Genomic DNA, 20,767 nt, shown 5'->3' with positions numbered 1-20,767 from the left:
GCAAACACAGGCACGAGGTGTGGATGCAGCATCAATGAAATTACTATCCTGTGGTAGGGACAGAGGTAGGAGTGGGGCAGGGATTAGTGAAGACTGAGGGCAGGAGGATTACAGGATAAAAGAATCTCTGTTTTTGTTGACCATCACCTCAAACCATTCATCTGCAGCATAGCCTCCCACAGTAAAGATCTGCAGCATAGCCTCCAACAGTAAAGACATGAACCATTTCCTTCATCAATTCTCCAACATCCCCTCACCCCTGCATCCATAATATTAATGTTGATGCCACTTTCCCATACGCCAACATCCCCCATATCAACGGACTTGACTTTGTCGAACTCTAATTCTCCCAATGTCCTTCCAACTCTAGTTCATGTTCTCATTCCTTATACCTCTAACACCATCCACTGTCACCCTGTTTATGGGTCATCTAGCTGAAATCTTCCTAACCATCCAATATCCCACACTACTTGTCTAATTCAGTTTCACTGATGATTTCTTCATGATTTGGAACCATAGCTAAGACACCCTATCTCCAGCCCCCCACAGCACAAATGTTCCACTTTCCTGGATGTTGATCTCCACGTCTCAGATGGTTCCATCCACACTCTTTGTTCAAACTCACAAGCTACTGACAGTACCTCCATTTTTATTGCTGTTATCCCATCCACCCCAAAAAATTCTTCTCATATAATCTAGCCACCCTAATCATAATGCAACTGCACTGACAAGAAATCTCTTGCCCAGTTATACTGTAGGTCTCACTAATAGCTTCACAAACAGGCAGTATTCCCCATACATAGTCTGCAGACAGATGTCATGGACCACCTCACACAACCCTAATCCTGTAAACCCCCTTCCCCGAATGCCCAGTACTTTCCTGGACTGGAAAAAAAAATCAACCACATCCATCAAAAGGGCTTAAACTATTTATTGTTGTGCCCAGAAATCAGGAACATTCTATCTACAATCATTCCAACATCTCCCAATGCAGTATTCCAAACGCCTTCCTCCCCCCCCCCCTTTCCTTCCTCCAAATCTTTCAGAACAACCACAAGCCACTCACACCCCCAATCCATTGCCATATAGGTCATATCCTGTAGAAGACAAAGGTTCAAGATCTATCTTTACACCCACCCAGTACATCTTAAGTCCAGTCACAGGCTGAGGCATGAACAGCCACGAGAAAGCTGTTACTAAGAGCAGCGCAGAGAACCCAGTGCGGGAACATGCTGGTGAGTGTAACATGCTAAACTTCAATGGCTACTTCTCAATCTTGCCATCTGGGTCCTCCCCCTCCTCCTACCTCCCCCAACAACAGTTATTCTGAGTTACGTAGATGGGAGTTGTCCTTGCAACACATCATTTGATGCCATAATCCTTCTCATCTCATACTCTGTTGGCCTCCTGCATCAACCCACTTCCACCTCTGCCACAGGACCTTAACTTCTCTCATCCTGCAACCACACCTTCCTCCCCAGTACCCATTCCCAATCCACACCTCAACATCATTGTGGGCTGTACGAGCTCACCAGCACATGTGTCCATGCCCCGTCTGTATCCAGTGAACATGCTGTCTCTTCGTCCCAGCTGTCAACAACCCTTTCCCATCCCTCCCATTGCACTTCTTCCCCACCCACTTTATTCCATGAAACCTATCATCCCAGTCACTCTGCAGAGCTGCAGTGCCAGCAGTATGGGGTTGTCAGCTGACACAATGTTAGCCATTCAGGTGGGGGGGCTCTACAATGCAAAGAAGATTCTCAGAAAGCTAGCAAATTTCTCAGTTCTGTTTATGTGCCTTTCGATGACTCAAAGCCTGTACTATTTAGTCTGTTGTTACCTTTACTCCTTAAATTATTTACGCTCCACCAGGATTTTTCATTAATATATGTATATTAACTTAGATTTGTAAGATGCAGATGTCCTAGGTTGATTGGTAGCACCTGCTTTGGCTTTGTTAAGATAGTCGGTACAGCTATCCATTCAGTCTTGAGTGAGTGAATAAGGGTTGAATAAGGAAGCCCAAGTCACACTAATGTAGCAAACAAAAGCAATAGTCAGTGCCAACCCAACAAAGATGCCAGTCAAAATGACACTAGAAATGACAAAAAGAGAATTTTCCTACATAAAGTTGAATGATTACAATCTCAGTTCAATAGGTGCACTACTGCAATGGAGACCACTGCATATCAATGCATTTCAAAACACATGATAGCAGTGTTGATATAAATAACTTCTGTCCAATTACCTTCTCTGCCATACATGTAAACTATGAAATGGATTAGGCTTGTCAGAATTTCAGAGGCCACAAATAAAATAATAAAATAAGCTGGATTTGGCCACGGGAAGTCCGGTTGTGTGCAGATATTAAACTTAACAACACAATGATGAAATGAAATTAACAGCAATAGCAGCCCACGGTCGCAAAAAAAAAGGAGTCTTTTGACCCAGGTTTCACGATTGCTACAAGTGCCTTGATCAGAAGTAAAACACTCAAGTCGACATTTTATGTATTAAACTAAAAATCAAGTGAAAGCTTTAGTCACAAAATGTGTAAAACAGAATACACACAAGGCAAGTCACTATGGGCTGCTCACTTGTGTCGAATTACAGTAGAATCACACTTCTTCGGGCTTCCATCTGGATGGCTGAATCGAAATTCCACAATGGTTCGATGAGTACCATTCGCATCATCTCCTGCTGTAGTATCGAGATAGCACAGGCGACCCACCTGAGCAGTGGCCGCACCTTGCCACCCCATCCCACAGACTTGGGATCTGGCAACCTGTTATGCAGGGGTACAGACAGCTATTCAGCACTCTGTGTGTTCAGACTTGCCTAGACTCACAAAGCATCAACTGCTGGGTGTGCCCTTGGCGTATAGCTGCTAGTGCAGGGTTTCATGTCACACTTAGCTGATAGCCCTCATCTCTATTGATAATATTGTCATGTATCCTTATCTCAATTGATGCTTTGATGATCCTCTCCCCAAAGCCACTACAACATATTGAGAACATATTTGAGGAAATGATTTTTGGCTTTACTGATCAGTGCATCATCTATGACACAATGAATCACAACAAACTGCTGTGGAAACTTTTAATCACTGGACAATATATTACTGTCTTAATGGATTTCCCCGAAGCATTTTCCAAGTTACAAACTGTGCATATGACCAATCTGTTATGGAAAATAATGCATTTTATTTAAGAAGACAGTACTGATATAGCTGCACATGGTAGGAACTTCTAAGAATAAAACTGCAGGTACAATGATGCTGTGGAGTTGTTGTCATTATATTTATGTAATCATGAAGTAAATATAATGCTGAATATACAGTACTGTGGTGTCATCATTGCTGCATATAACATACGATTGAAACATTTTAGAATACCCCTGGACAAATATCTCACTTTCAAACACACTCCTGAGAAACTATTACAAGATGAATGCTGTATATAACTTCCTTGAAAGTTATAAGACAATAGCTCAGATGGGCGAGAGTTACAACACACAGTTCTTACGTCGTCATCCATGGCACTGCGTTTCTGTGCAACTGGTATCTGAGTTTGTTGTTTTCGCAGATGGTGTGTCGTATACCACAAAGTTTGTTGATGTAGCCCTTATTCAAATGATGTATCTCATTATCTGATGTCTCAAGCCACCATAGTCTATAACCTAGTTCTCCTCTTTGGCATCACACCATCTAACATACTAATTAAACTTTTCAAGTAGACACAAAGTAACAAACAAATGACAGACCCAAGGCCACAGCTACATCATTACCAACCAGATAAACGCACACTCAATTGTGTGACAGCTTTTAAGCAAGAACAGCACCCCTGGACAGAAACATAGAAGCCAAAAAAGCTTCTGGAACAAAGCACTGAGAATCACGTTCCACTGCACCCGCAACTGAAGAACTACTGCTGGGTCATTACGTGCTTTTTCATATATGGAAAACTATGAAACAACATTGAATCAGAGTCTTAAAATGCAAAGTGAATCTATAATGGTATCAGCTGCTACCTGATGAAGAAAATACTATATGCTCCTCTGAAAAACTATACTATGGCCAACATTGCTTATGTGTACAAAAATGAGACAGCCCTGCACAAAGGAGAATTTACTGATTGCAAATGATATAGCTGTTACTTCTTGGAAGGTTAAAATGGGCTCAAACCCGAAACCTTAACTTTTGCAGGCATTTCCCTGTACTCATGCTGGTCAATTTGCATTTGTCCATTTGCAGCTTTTCATTTGGCTATGAAAATTCAGACAAAAACACATTGTGTAATTTATAAGGAGTTTTGTTCCTGCTCCATTAAAATATTTGCTCAAGAAAGACTTTGAACTGATACTGTTAGAGGATTATTTTACTCTTTCACATCTGACTGAAATGTTGTGTTGTAAGTTGGAGTGTTCCTAAGGACTCCATATTAAGGCCAATTCATTTATGGACATACCTTCAACTGTAGTACATTACTCTGCAACAGTCTCATTTACAGGTGGTAACAAGCAATATGTTAAAGACTTAGGTCAGGAACTGAATAATATAACAAATTGTATTCCGGAAAGAAGAAGCTCTTTGTCCGTAGCTAACACACTCTAACTGCAACAAACACACTACATCTGATTTCTTAGTAGAATACTGTTTGCACTGATTTTCATCTCATCCACAATAGCTACAGAATTAGCTAAGTAGAAGACAATATGTACAAATGCATGCTCTCGCAATAGTATCCACTAATAAAATATTCTCGGGTTTCAAGCCACGCCAAGTGGTTAACTGCCACCATTAACCACTTGATGCTGTTGAAACCTGAGAATGTTTTTTTGTTAATAGAAGACAATATGTTTCTGGGGATGCTGAGGAAGAGTCATATTTACTATGCCTTTCACAAGTAGATTGCAGCCATCTTTAAAATTTGTCAGCACCTGTGGAATATTATGTTTATGTTATGAGCACATTCCTAACTACTGTTCCATAAGGTGTGCAGCAACCTGTATAAGTTTTCTGTTGATTTCTAAAGGGCTTGAAGGCTGTCAGTGATGAACTGCAATGTTTCAAATAAAATTGAAGGCTTTTCTCTTCAAAAAATCATACGATATTGTCTGCAGGTATACTTTACATCTATTTAATTGTGATATGGTGATGTAATTAATTGAAATGAAATAACTGGAACAACTGACAGTAATGTTCATGTAGGAATAGACTAGGTACACTGCGTTAATGGAACACTGTGACAACCCTGTAAACAAAATTTCTATTATAGTATTTTTCAGCATCATGTCTCACAAATGGTATTATAACTAACTGTGACTCGTTAGCAACTCATAATACAAAGAGAGAAAAAAATGAAAGTGAATATATTTTAGTCATTCTCGATGTGATATTACAATATAATGAATTTGGAAGCACAAAAGGTGTTATGCAGTACAGATACATGCTTGTTTATCTAATCCAGCTATTCTAATTATAGTGTTTTCCTCAATCATTTTAGGTAAATGTCAAAAGTATACTTAGCATCAGGCCATTATGTTATTTTCAGTTCTGCCATTTCAGAGTTTCATGTTTTTTATTCTATTTTGTTTTATAGAGATATGTTCTGTTTATTTATTGTTTTGGGTAGGAGACATTCAACAGACTTTAAGTAATAGAAGAAACACATTTTAACCATCAGCTGTTTTTATTTGAACCTCAATATCTACTGGTTTCGGTCATAGACTACCTACACATGCTATATGAGGGTCGTCCACAAAGTTCCGTTTCTATTTCTATCCGTGGCAGTGCTACGATCGCAGTTCCTAGCACGCGCGGCAGTTACTCTGACTCAAGGAGAAGACATGTATGTCATTTTCAGATTGCTGCTGCTGACGCGTGCTTTGTAGTGGTTCTTTAACAGTCAGCCGTTATTGGAAATGCCGCCACATGTGAAATCAGATCTGTGATTTGTTTTCTAAATGCAAAGAAAGTTAAACCAAAGGAAATTCATTGGCAAATCTGTGAGGTTTATGTAAAAAATGCTATGAGTGATTCAATGGTTAGAAGATGGGTCAGACTGTTCAACGAAAGACGTGATCAAGTGCACAATGAAGAATAAAGTGGATGCCAGTCTGTGGTTACTGATGAACTGGTTCACACAATTGAAGAGAAAATTAAGCACAACTGTAAGTTTACACTTAAGTGCCCTTGCTATGGAAGCTCCGCAAATCACACACTCACCAATTCATGAAATTGTTACTGAAAAACTGAAATGTGAAAACTTTGCTCATGTTGGATAGCCAAAATTCTTATTGAATAACACAAAAAACAACAGAAGGGCAGTGCAATTCAGGTTTTGACATGCTACAATGAAAAAGGCAATGGTTTTCTTTCTCGGATAGTCACGGGGATGAAACTTGGGTATTGTGCGACACCCCTGAAACAAAACAGCAGTCAGTGGAATGGAGGCACACTTCATCCTAAATGAAGGTTAAAGCCTTATCAAATCTTGACACCTCGAGAAGTCATGTGCACCTTTTTTTGTGACAGAAAAGGCATTTTGCTGATTGATTTCTTACCACAACGCCAAACATTCAATGCATATGGTTACTGTGAGACCATTAAGAAATGGCGCCGTGCGGCGGCATTTTCAATTAAGGCTGACATTTCAAAGAAGCATTACAAAGCACACGTTGGCAGCAGATCTGAAAACGGTGTACATGTCTTCTCCTTTAGACAGAGTAACTGACACGTATTTTCGGAACTGCAATTGTAGCACTTCCGCGGATAGACGATTGTAGCACTTCCGCGGATAGAAATAGAAACGGAACTTACTTTGTTGGACGACCCTTGTATACCAAAAGTACAAAATGGAACATGTAATGAACACAAAAAATACACTAAATCTGTAAAGAGTGAATAATCATAACCTGTTCATGAATAATTACAATGCAAAAAAGATCAAGTGAACACATAAATCATTTTCTTTTGTAGCTGATAGAAAATCAGAAACGTCATAACAGGTACGAGAGAAGAACACATCATGTTCCAACAAAGTCTAATAAAAATGTGCTCAACATAGCAACAGTTAACATAATGATGTATGGAAAGATAAAAAACCAAAGAGGTATGAGCTATAGAGTGTAACCTCTTTAATATTAGTCAAGGACCATATCGAAATACATTCTATCAACGCATATAAAGAAGTTCAGATCTAGAACAAGTTGACAGCTGATAAGAGCTAGACAGAATGTCTTTGAAAGACATCTTAGCCCGACACACAATGTACACGAAGTTTAAAATGAGGTTATAGTGAAGAGACCAATAATATTAACATACAACAAAAAGACATACAGAAGTGAAAACATAAATAATTAACTAGTAGTATACTCACTTTGAATAGTAAAACATATAATATTATAATATTGTATTAATGACAAATATAAATGTCTTGTATAAACTCGAACTACAAGCTTGAACTATAAGGGCATGTAAGGTACCTCTTCTTGGCAGATAAGAACACAGTTTACTTTATTTCTAGTTTGCTGTTTCACATACATGAAGTGAATGTATCAGCACTGCTGTATGGACAGAGTAAGGAGCAAGCTGTATGTTCCCACACTGGCTAACACAGGCGGTTGGCCATTTCGTGCTTTCATAGCCAGTGGTATTTGGAACTGATGCAGAAATCACTTGTGACATCAGCAGAGTAGGTAAAGCACATTTATTTTGGTGTGAATCACATAATTGTTATTAATAAATATTTGCTAATGAAAGTAGTCCTTTAATACTCAGACATTAGAGGGAGCCTCCGAGTCATCAATACCATACTACCTTTCAGTAATTTTACACTGCCAATTAATGTTAATATTAATAAATACATGTGAAACACTTACTAACAAAGAGATAGAGGGGCTGGCCAGTACTTACCTCAACTCAGTACAGCCGATAGAAACACAAAAAACAACCGAAAATTTAAGTTCCTAGCTTTCGGAATAAATGTTCTTTCATCAGGGAGGAGAGAGGGGAAAGAAAGGGAAGAAGGGAAAGCGGATTTAGCTATTCACAACCCAGGTTATGAAGCAACAGGGAAAGGAAAACAGGGAGGGTAGCAAGGATGGAGGCATGGTTGTCAGAGGGAAGCCAAAGATATTCTACTGTAGGTACTGTGCCAGCTTCAAACCAAAGAGGATGCATACAAAAGTAAAGAGGTGTATAGTATAAAGATGTAGGATGAAAAGATGCATGAATGGCTAAAGAGGAAAGGGAAAGAGGAGAAGACTGAAAAGTAAATGGGAGTGAGGTTGTTTTAACGTAGGTTCAGTCCAGGGGGATGGCGGGATGAAAGGATGTGCTGGAGTGCAAGCTCCCATCTCCGCAGTTCAGAGGGACTGGTGTTGGGTGGGAGAAGCCAAATGGCACATACGGTGTAGCAGGTTCCTAGGTCACTAGAATTATGCTGGAGGGCATGCTCCGCTACTGGGTATTGGACATCTCCTATTCGGACAGTTCGTCTGTGTCCGTTCATGCGCTCAGCCAGTTTAGTTGTTGTCATACCAATGTAAAAGGCTGTGCAGTGCAGGCATGTCAGCTGATAAATGACATGTGTAGTTTCACACGTGGCCCTGCCTTGAATTGTGTATGTTTTACCAGTAGCGGGGCTGGAGTAGGTGGTTGTGGGGGGGATGCATGGGGCAGGTTTTGCACCGGGGTCGGTTACAGGGGTAGGAATCGCTGGGTAGAGAAGGTAGTCTGGGAATATTGTAGGGTTTAACAAGGATGTTACGGAGGTAGACCCAGTGTTAAACCTTGTTTAGAACAGTTCCGACCGCCTTTTCAAAGGGATCCTCCTCCCCTCCCCCAAAACCATCCCTTGCAGACATTTCAGGAATTCCTCACATCCAGTGTTGCCTCTCAGTCCTTCTTGAAGAACATCCCGACAACCCCCAACATCACCCCAGCTGAATCCCGTGCCATTAAGCAGCTGAAAACAGACCGCTCTATTGTAATCCTTCCGGCGGATAAAGGCTCCACAACTGTAGTACTTGACCGTGTGGAGTATGTGGCAGAAGGACTGCGTCAACTCTCCGACACCTCAACCTACAAAGCTGTTACCCAGGATCCCATTCCCTCCATCCAGACTGAGCAGCAGAAAATTCTAAAAATCCAAGGTCCCTCACAAGGCCTCACAACGGCTTCCATAGACTTACTCACTCCACCTGAGCCAGGTACCCCTACCTTCTACCTATTACCCAAAATCCACAAAGAGAACCATCCTGGCCGTCCCATTGTAGCAGGCTTCAAAGCCCCAACAGAACGTATCTCAGCTCTGGTAGACCAACACCTCCAACCTATCACCCGCAGACTCCCATCCTACATCAAGGACACAAACCACTTCCTAGAACGCCTCAAATCCATTCCCACTCCTCTCCCACCTGAAACCTTTCTTGTGACCATAGATGCTACATCCCTTTACACAAACATCCCACACAACCATGGTCTCTCTGCCCTTGAGCACTACCTCTCCCAACGCCCACCCGAAGATCTTCCAAAAACCTCGTTCCTTATCCAACTTACCAACTTCATCCTCACCCATAATTACTTCACTTTTGAAGGCCAGACCTACAAACAAATCAGGGGAACTGCCATGGGAACCAGGATGGCTCCGTCCTATGCCAACCTCTTCATGGGCCGCATGGAGGAGGCTTTCCTGAAGACCCAACAGCTGCTTCCCCTGGCCTGGTATAGGTTTATAGATGACATCTTTGTGGTCTGGACTCATGGTGAAGAAACACTCCTTAATTTCCTCCATAACCTCAACTCCTTTTCGAATCTGAATTTCACCTGGTCCTTCTCCAAAACCCAAGCCACCTTCTTGGATGATGACCTTCATCTTGTTGAAGTTCACATCCACACCTCTGTCCATATCAAACCCACAAACAAACAACAGTACCTTCACTTTGATAGCTGCCATCCATTCCACATCAAACGCTCCCTTCCCTACAGCCTAGGTATTCGTGGCAAACGTATCTGCTCCAGTGACGAATCCCTCAACAATTACACCAATAACCTGACCAGTGCTTTCCTCTCCCGCAACTATCCTGCAGACCTTGTCCACAAACAGATCTCCCGAGCAATACATTTCTCCCTGTCCAACAACAATATTCCTACCCTCAGACCACACAGAAGCACCCCCTTGTCACCCAATATTATCCTGGCCTCGAATACATCAATAAATTACTCTGCCAGGGATATGACTTTCTCAAGTCAACCCCTGAAATGAGATCATCCCTTGACAAAATTCTCCCCACACCACCCAGAGTTGCCTTTCGTCGTCCCCCTAACCTCCGTAACATCCTTGTTAAACCCTACAATATTCCCAGACTACCTTCTCTACCCAGCGGTTCCTACCCCTGTAACCGACCCCAGTGCAAAACCTGCCCCATGCATCCCCCCCACAACCACCTACTCCAGCCCCGCTACTGGTAAAACATACACAATTCAAGGCAGGGCCACGTGTGAAACTACACATGTCATTTATCAGCTGACATGCCTGCACTGCACAGCCTTTTACATTGGTATGACAACAACTAAACTGGCTGAGCGCATGAACGGACACAGACGAACTGTCCGAATAGGAGATGTCCAATACCCAGTAGCGGAGCATGCCCTCCAGCATAATTCTAGTGACCTAGGAACCTGCTACACCGTATGTGCCATTTGGCTTCTCCCACCCAACACCAGTCCCTCTGAACTGCGGAGATGGGAGCTTGCACTCCAGCACATCCTTTCATCCCGCCATCCCCCTGGACTGAACCTACGTTAAAACAACCTCACTCCCATTTACTTTTCAGTCTTCTCCTCTTTCCCTTTCCTCTTTAGCCATTCATGCATCTTTTCATCCTACATCTTTATACTATACACCTCTTTACTTTTGTATGCATCCTCTTTGGTTTGAAGCTGGCACAGTACCTACAGTAGAATATCTTTGGCTTCCCTCTGACAACCATGCCTCCATCCTTGCTACCCTCCCTGTTTTCCTTTCCCTGTTGCTTCATAACCTGGGTTGTGAATAGCTAAATCCGCTTTCCCTTCTTCCCTTTCTTTCCCCTCTCTCCTCCCTGATGAAAGAACATTTATTCCGAAAGCTAGGAACTTAAATTTTCGGTTGTTTTTTGTGTTTCTATCGGCTGTACTGAGTTGAGGTAAGTACTGGCCAGCCCCTCTATCTCTTTGTTAGTAAGTGTTTCACATCTTTATATGAGATTTTCCATTAATTAGTTAATAAATACATAACCGAAGACGTATACCATTTGTATGCTCAAGTTAAAGACTGTGATCCATAGTTGGCAGTTATCGAGAGGATGCCTTTCAACTGAGTTACTCTGTAGGCCATGCTCTCGTGCTGTTTTATAGTTAACTTATAACCGGTATGAACAAGTTCAGTTTACCCTGCTTCTTAAATAAACACACCATAAAGGCATCCCATGTAAAAACTATTTGCATAAAACATTTCCCACTTCATTATGTAAGACGTAGACAGTTGTACTGCACTTCCAGAATCCGATGACACTGCTATGGCTCTGCAAAGCTACATAAAACTACAAGAGCATCTCCAGAGAACAAGTAGTAAGAATTCTTACATGGCAGCTCACTGGCTTAATTATTGCCAAACTAGGGTGGAAAAGCATGACCACTTATGCTGTATACCCTTTATGCCACTGTCTCTAGACTCACCAGCTAAACTGAGACATTTCTGGAGGTTTAGTGTGAATGGGGGGTTTTTGCACATGCTACTAAGTTAATAACAAGTAAGAAGTGAAACTATACACTCATTCTTGTGTATTCAACTTCCTGCAATTGATGACATAAGTAATAAGTACATAGAATCACACCATAAGTGGTCATCGTTGCAGGTGAACAACCACACAGCATGAAATTTCAGATGGTTAACTACATGAGAATGTGTGTATGTTTTTCCTTCTTTCTTGTTGTGTTAACCTAAGTATGTGGTTATAGTTCAAGCTTGTACTTCTTTATAGACCTTACCTATAAGACACTTTTATTTGTCATTTATAAGATTATAATCTTGTTTACACAATTGTTGACTGCCATATTGTGAATACGCTACTAGTTCATTATATTTTCACAGCTGCATAATTTTTTTTTTAAATTGTACATGACTGTTACTGGTCACTACACCTCTACACTTTTACTTCACTTTTACTGTTGTTTACATTGTATGTTGACTAAGATGTCTTCCAAAGATATTCCGTAAAGCGTTTATCAGCTGTCAACTAGTTCTAGATATGAACCTTAATATTTTTCGACAAAGTGTGTTTTGATATGGATTTTGACTTTGCTACAGAGACTACACTGTCTAGTTCTTACCTCTTTGGTTTCTTGCCTTTTTGTACATCATTGTGTTAAGTGTTGCTATGTTGAGTACGTCTCTATTAGACTTTTGTCAAACATACTGTGTTCTCTTCTTACTCCAATTATGAAGTTTTGGATGCTCTACCAGCCGGAAAAGAAAATGGTTTATGTATTCATTTCATCCACTTTTCCCTTGTCATTATCCGTGAAGACATTGTGCTTATGCACCCATTTTATTGTTTTATTTCATATTTTTCGTGTACATTACTTACTCCGTTTTGTGCTCTTGGCAGCTGTCCTGTGAAGATGGTCCTCCAATGAAACCAGTGAATACTGAGGTTCAGATAATAACAGCTTGTAGTTAAAATGCATTTCTTCAAGTTCTGCTTATGTTACAGTATGTTGACGTGTTCCTGACACAGATGCCATGTGATTAAAATTAAATAATTAACAGAGGAAAGCATTTATTTTAATTTAAAAAAAAATAAGAGGGCCTTCAAGGCCCAAGGGCCGGCCACCAAAACCACAAATATGGATGGCAAATAAAGAAACAGAAAAACAAAGTGTGAGATTTTGAAGGTATGTCACTGAATGATGAATAGCAAGCAGGAAAAAGAAAAAGTCTACAAAAATATTGGAGGTGGCAGTAACATCTTACTATCATGGGGAACTGGGCCGTGTAAAGAATGAATGGGCTGCTAGTACTTTTTTATTAATTTGTATTTTGTGTAAGCTAATATTCAGTGAAGGTAAACTTTTTCATCAACTACAATCCAACATGGGTTCCGAACCATGGTGCGGCACAATTTGTGTGTGTATGTTTTAAACATATTTTTACCTTAGGTGAACCATCTTTTGCTATTCCTACATCATTTGTAGCAACACCCTTAAGGCTGCCATCTTCATGGAACAGCAGTTCTGAAGCTGCATACCCAGGATACATTTCAACACCAAGTTGCTCAGCCTGCTCCCCAAGCCAACGAACAACATGACCCAGCCTGACAACATAGTTGCCATGATTGTACATTGGCATCCCTGTAACACACACACGCTGCCTTGCTAACACAATAAATTATAAAAAGCTTTTTGTGAAATCAAAAAACTCTCTACTTAAAAATATAATATATATTAGAAATAGAATCTGAACAGAAATAAAGGCAGTATATTTTGGCAAGTGGATGGCAAAACTAGAAAGTTTACAGAAATATCTTTAAAAATATCTTCACACAGTTTAAACCATTAAAAAAAATTAATAAAAAAACAATTCAAAACCGATTACCAAAACTTGATACACATATAAACAGGATCTTACTATTCTCTATTGTGAATTACTTCATGGACACACGTATTTTTAATTGTGTTTTTAACCCGCAAGAACTTGTGTTTTTAAAAGTTATGCAATCAGTCACATTTCGAACATTTTGCTCACACTCAGAAAGCAGTCTGAAATGTACCTAATACATGTAAATTTATAGTATGTTTTAGTGTAATTTTTGTAATAAAACTCAGATTTTATTATTTTAATTATTTATTTGCAGTGCAAAACAATCTGTATATTTATGCAATTCGCAATCAATAACCTTAGTACAGTTAAAATTCCTGTCTTCTAAAGCACTAATGGAAAAAAAAACTTAACAAGTATTTCTCATATATCTGAACTTTGTGCATATCATATAATGTTACAGCATGTTCATCCCACAGAAATTTAGGCCAATGAATACATGAATTTTTTGTGTTTCAATTTCATGTCTTGAACAGACATGACATACAGCACTGTGTTTTTCAGCATCTGAAAGTCCAGTGTCATTGGTAACTTGCTGTAGAGGATGAGTCAGATTTTGGTTTGTACTTATATGCACGTTTTCGTCTGGCTATGCCAAAATTATTTTTTCTTGTCTATCCATCAATAAAAATATAAAATAAGGTTGGTTTATTCATGTCATATATACTTAGCCACTGAAAATAATAAAAAAAGGGATAAATAATCAAGAGCAATACACAGAAAATTACATTTTAAAATACATTAATAGCAAAACATAATATACTTAATGCCGACATTGGCTCAATGAGCTGAATGCTGCATGATGGCAACTGGCCCAACCAGCTGACCTTGACCTCTCCAAGCAACACCTGTGTGCTGACTGAGCGGGGTAGTGCAGTGATTAGCACATTGGACTAACATTCAGGAGGACTATGGTTCAAAACCACATCTGGCCATCCTGATTTATGTTTTCTGTGATTTCCCTAAATTGCTTCAGGCAAATGCTGGGATGGCTCCTTTGAAAGGGCGCAGCCACTTTCCTTCTCCATCCTTCCCTAATCCAAGCTTGTGCTCCATCTCTGATGACCTTTTCGTCACAAGGACATTAAACACTAACCACCTTCTCCTCCTCACCCATGTGCTGATAAATGACAATAGTTTGTGCAGGTCATGAACTTGTAAAACCGAGCTATTGAATGAACAAGAACCATGTACACATTGTTGATAAAACATCATGTGTTTTAAAATTTCTGTGAGCAAAATGCTCATAGCTTGTGGTTTAAAAGTTGTTATCACGTGTCGTGAGAGTTCCAGTCCCTACAGTTTACATAAATCCATAACTGAAAAAAAAAGTTAAGGTATTTTACCAATAAACAAGTACACTGAAATTCGGCCAAGGCAGTGCTGACTTTCATTAATAAAATGCATTTCTGATTAAAAGGAAATGTATCACTGGAAAAAAAATCTGCTAAAAGATGATGTAAATGCTGGCTTTTCCAAAAAGTACTTTTCACTAAGCATTTTAATGATAATGCACACTAGAGGGTTTTTTGTTTATTGCTGGTTAAAGTCAACTTCCTTCAGCATGTAGTACAAGTATGTAGTGTTGACAGATTCCAGTTACTAAAGCAGTTGGGCTGCAAGAAGTGAAGTGAGTAGCCCGTTTTTATGTGCAAAGCTGTAGCAAGCAGAATGAGTTCAAATCCTTGCTTACAGCATTATGCATAAGCAAACTCTGCCCAGTACAATAACTGAATGGTTTCACACTAGGCCAGAAACCACCACAGCATGGTTTATATACTTTTTTTGTGGGTCATTTGTACCTACAGATGAATCACAGATGGCACATAATGCATACAGAAAACTCTCTCTCTCTCTCTCTCTCTCTCTCTCTCTCTCTCTCTCTCTTTCTTTCTTTGCCCCTCCATCTCCCACCCTGTCCACATCTGTGCCATGGCAGTACTACTCATTGATATTGATGAGATGTTACTGAAGCATGCAATTGATTAGAGGAGAGGGAAGAAACATGTAAAGAAAAGAACAGGAAGGTTTGAGAGTGATGGACGACTGAAGGCACATGGATGGAAAATAATAAGAGAGGATAAAGGCTGAAGGCAAGGAAGTAGAAAGATAATGGCTGTAGATGGGGACTAATGAAGCCTTAATCCAGAGCTATAGAGTACGAAAAAATAGAGAATGTGGTGTAGGGATAATTCAAATCTGTGTAGTTGGGTGGAGTTGATGTCGTGGTTAAGAAAGTCTAATAGCATTGACTTTTAAGCAGATGTTACAGGCATCATTGTTGTGATGTACACCATGGTCAACAACCAGATGGTTGTTTTTCCCTTGCACTATTTGTGAGTGGAACAGGAAGGGTAATGACTAACAGTGGTACAACAAACCCTCTGCCACACACCATATGGTGACTTGAGAAGAATGAACATAGATGTAGTATACTGAGAACTATTGATGAAAGGCAACAGGCAGAGTCCACATTCCTTCATTTCGAAATAGGGTTTGACAAAGTGTCCCACTGCAAACTGTTAACGAAGGTACAAACATACAGCGTAGATTACCATATACGTGAGTGGCTTGAAGACTTCTTAAGTAATAGGACTCAATACATTGTCATTGATTGTGAGTGTTCCTCAGAGACATTATTGTCAGGAGATCCATGAGGAAGTGTGCAGCTGTTGTCTGATGATGAGATGTATGGGAAGATGATGTCAGTGAGTGACTGTAGGGTGATACAGTGTAACTGGATATATAAAAAAAAATCTACTTATCAAGCAGTGGCAGGAGCCAGTGCCAGTGGCTCGCCCTCCTGGCAGAAGGGCTGCAGTGGTAGGAAGAGGGGTGAAGGGAAGGACTGCAGAGGTTTAAGGAAAAGGATAGAGCTGTGAAAAGTGACCCAAAACCCTGAGTCAGGAGAGCCTTACTGGACTGAATAAGAAGAAATACTGATCATTGGGGGGTTGAAGGCTTGCATATGCAAAACTTTTTTTTTCTGGTCTGCTGTCACCACTTGGTGAGTAGATTTTTTATCTATCCAATTACATTATATTGTCAAAAATTGATTGTTTTCGTTGTTATGTTGAGTGATACAAGATGACCTAGACAAAATTTCTGGATGGTGCTAATGATGGCAGCTAGCTATAAATGGGAAAGAAGAAGAAGAAGAAGAAGAAGAAAAAGAAGAAGAAGGTTAATGCAGATAAGTTGGAAAAACAATCCCATAATGTTTGAATACAGCATTAGTAGTGTGCTACTTGGCACAGTCAGGTTGATTAAATATCTAGACCTAACATTGCAAAGCAATATGAAATAGAATGTGCATTTAAGGATTGCATTTGTCTACTTTGGTTTATTGGGAGAATTTTAGGAGAGTAAAGGAAACCACATATAGAACATGAGTACCGTATTTACTCGAATCTAAGCCACACCTTTTTTCCGGTTTTTGTAATCCAAAAAACCGTCTGCGGCTTAGAATCGAGTGCAAAGCAAGCGGAAGTTCTGAAAAATGTTGGTAGGTGCCGCCGCAACTAACTTCTGCCGTCGAATATATGTAGCACTACACAGGCATGCTTTGTATGCACAAAGATAAATACTGGCGCCAAAACATCTGCGTCAGTAAATAAATTTTTTTTAAAAAAGTGGAAGACGAGCTCTTTTTCTCCGCCCCGAGTTTCGACCACTGCATTTTCATACATTATCCAATGAAGTAAATATAAATTCCGTATTGTTCATCTTTGAATGTAGCAGAATTTCAATGTGCTACGAAAATCCGACTGGCAAGACTGTTTGGGATGTTTGTCAATATGGCCAACTCTACGTTCTGAATTTTTTCCTACCTGTGAGAAGAAATGGTTGCTAATAGGAACCTGATGAAATGTGAATCACATGCAGTATTCTCTTCACCATGAATATAAACATTTTGCAATGTATTCTTTCTTGTTTGCTGCTATCTCATTTAAATCCTGTCTAACTAATAAACTATGAAACTAGAGTGAGACAACACTGAAGAATATACGTATTGTGTCATGTTTATATTCATATTACTCTTATGCCTAATAGTGATACAGTCAGAAATGAAGCAGCAGTGTAAGTAACAACAAATAGCAGTCTCTTGCTATTGTTTCGCTAATGAGACGATTCCTCTCTCTCTCTCTCTCTTTTTTAATTTTAATCAGCGGTAGTGCGCACAAAAGCAAGCCATGTCGCGTGCGGCGACAGGCCGTAAACACGCACTACCAGAATACGACAAACAATGCATGACACAGTACAGTAATGCATTTTCAGCTCAGAGTGACGTAAACACCTATAACAAAGAAAACGGCACTTATCAGATCAAAGCAAAATAAGCAATCGATTCAAACCAGATGAAGCACGTGAAAAAGGAAGGGTACCCGTATAAATACGGGCGGAGCGCCTGACGCATAGCAGTGACTACCTGGCAAAGCTTAACTGCTAAGCTTACGACTCGAACCAAACTACTGTAGCTGTATCGTCATTCATTTGACCTAAATTGTGTCTCATATTACAATGGACCAACTTTGTTTCGATTTGGAGGTGCGGCCTAAAACTTTTCTCTCCCCTTGAATTTCGTGTCTCAAATTTTAGGTGCGACTTAGATTCGCGAATTTTTTTTTTTTTTTTTTTTCCTCCTATATTTTGAGTCTCATTTTTTAGGGGCGGCTTAGATTTGAGTGCAGCTTAGATTCGAGTAAATAGGGTACTGCTCAAGTGTTTGGAATCCCCTCCAATTTGGTTTAAAGAAAGACATCAAAGCAATTCAGAGATGGGCTGCTAGATTTGTTAGTGATAGGTCTGATCAACAAGCAAGTAATATGAAAATGCTTCAGGAACTCAAATAGGAATCCCTGGATGGAAGGCGATGTTCTTTTCAAAGAAAGCTATTGAGAAAATTTAGAGAAGTGGCATTTGAAGATGACTGCAGAATGATCCTACCACCACCAAGGTACATTTTGTGTAAGAACCATGAACATAAGAGGAAATAGGGTCATGGAGAGGCATACAAACAGTTTGTTTTCCCTTGCTCTGTTTTTGAGTGGAACAGGAAGGGAAATGAATGATAGTGGTACCATATACACACCATACGGTGGCTTACAGAGTATGTATGTAGATGTAGAAGGTGAAGCTTTTGGTTAGCCATGTGTTAGTAGTGGCTATTCAAGCTGTAGATGTAGTTAATTATCATACCTACATAAAATGCAGGAAGTTGCAGCATAGCTGGCATGTGATGCAATTAGTTTACCACATTTCCATCAAAAAAATTATTATAATAATATGACATATCAATTTGTCTTACTTTTTGTCAAATATAAAATTTCTTTTGCAAATTTAAAACACATTGAATTGGGACTATTTCTTGGAGATAATTATATCTTTGTAGAATTTATATCATACATAGAAAATAAATTAAAGTAGGTAAGTGTTAGGGAGAACTTCTACAGTGGTTGGTAACCACATATTTGCTCCAAAATGGCCTTGTTTTTAATACAGTTAATATACATGTTTAATTAATTGACACTGCCAAAATTATATATGGATGGCATGAGTGAACTGAAAATAGCAAAATAATATTACAATTATTTTAACTTTGCTCACATTTGAGCTGTTTTGCATTATGAATACTACATTAATTGCAATGCATAAAGAATCAAAGGTAGCTTACAGCTGAAGATGGGGACTGGTATCCTCCCTTTCTCTGTAAGGTAAGCAAATTTGTCTTCCTTAACAGGTGTATTAAGAGGTGCTCCCTTTTCCTTCCAGTCAGGTATAAGCTCATCAAGGGCTACAGGTTCAATGCATGCTCCAGATAGAATATGACCTCCTGTAGATAAAACAAATCAACAGTTTTATGTAGCAGAAAGAAATTAAAACCATTTTCTGTCTGATAAGTAAGGAGTATTTCAGAATCAAGGCAACTTTATTTATAATCCGGCTACCTATCTTATACTGATAACCAAATTCTACAGCTTGTATGTAACTTGTTATTGCTTTCTAGTTTGATATTAAGTGCTACTTATAACCTCCCCCTCCCATCCTGTGGCAAGATAAATTTTTATATTATGTTCAGCTTCATAAGGGGTGCAAGGAAGTCATGACTTACAAGTTGTAGTCAGTGGATACTGTCATAGGTAATGAGTCAGTAGCAGTTAGTTAAAAACAGTTTTTAACTTTCATTTATGTACTGGATGAAACATTTACCACATTAACTTCAGTAAAGGATTTTAATACTGAGGCAGACAGCTTCAGAGCAGTAATCAATTCAACCTTCACTCAACTTAATGTTTTAGTTACCAGTACGTGAATAGCATTTTAGGTGGCTATGGAAGCTCATATTCAGCATTTGTTAATGGAAGTTTTGGGTTTCCTGTAATTTATTTTCTTTACTCTCTTATTCAATGCATATACTGATTTAGCACTTGAAGAAGATTATTAGTGTTTAAATTTTTCTATTTGTTAACACACAATTTTTATGTAATTCTTATTGTGTACTGCTTTTTTAGTATTATATTTACAATTATGCTGTGAATTCATGGTCACCTGATAATGTTATGATTATTAAGTAATTGTGACTATACTTGTTTAAGTAAGAACTTGTGAGATTTCACATAGGATTTGTGGACTTGATGTTCCAATAACATTATATTTGTTAATTATTTTGTGTCACTCTCCTGCATAATTTATTATTTGTCATGTACTATGCAACCATGCAGAAAACTTATATCACATTAACATGTCAGTGATGAAATGAAATGTCGTGTGAGGAGGGCCTCCCGTCGGGTAGACCGTTCGCCTGGTGCAAGTCTTTCAATTTGACGTTACTTTGGCGACTTGCGCGTCGATGGGGATGAAATGATGATGATTAGGACAACACAACACCCAGTCCCCCCAGTCGGGAATCGAACCCGGGCCCTTTGGATTGACAGTCTGCCGTGCTGACCTCTCAGCTACCGAGGGCGGACATGTCAGTGATGTACTAAGTATATGTCATTTACTGTATCTTGGTCCCGCAAATGTTTCTCTTGTCATGTGTTCTAAAGTGCCAGCTGACGTACAAAATTGTTTTCTTATTGGAACAGCCTCCCCTGGTCTTTCAGTTTTCACTTACTTCA

The 20,767-nt window shown here is 39.5% G+C and overlaps 1 protein-coding gene across 1 annotated transcript in view; it reads right to left on the bottom strand.

The window, feature by feature from the left end:
• LOC126281184 (electron transfer flavoprotein-ubiquinone oxidoreductase, mitochondrial) overlaps positions 1 to 20,767 on the bottom strand; it is a 111,186-nt gene that overhangs the window by 72,871 nt on the left and 17,548 nt on the right. The window contains exons 4-5 of the mRNA XM_049979884.1: positions 19,321 to 19,479; positions 13,203 to 13,399 (exon numbers count right to left, since the gene is read on the bottom strand). Of these exons, the coding sequence (XP_049835841.1) occupies positions 13,203 to 13,399; positions 19,321 to 19,479 (356 nt within the window). The remainder of the gene's footprint in view (positions 1 to 13,202; positions 13,400 to 19,320; positions 19,480 to 20,767) is intronic.

This window comes from Schistocerca gregaria, chromosome 7 (assembly GCF_023897955.1).
Source record: "Schistocerca gregaria isolate iqSchGreg1 chromosome 7, iqSchGreg1.2, whole genome shotgun sequence".
Taxonomy (NCBI): domain Eukaryota; kingdom Metazoa; phylum Arthropoda; class Insecta; order Orthoptera; family Acrididae; genus Schistocerca; species Schistocerca gregaria.
Note: the sequence above shows the minus strand (reverse complement) of the source record. Positions and strands in the feature narration are given on the sequence as shown.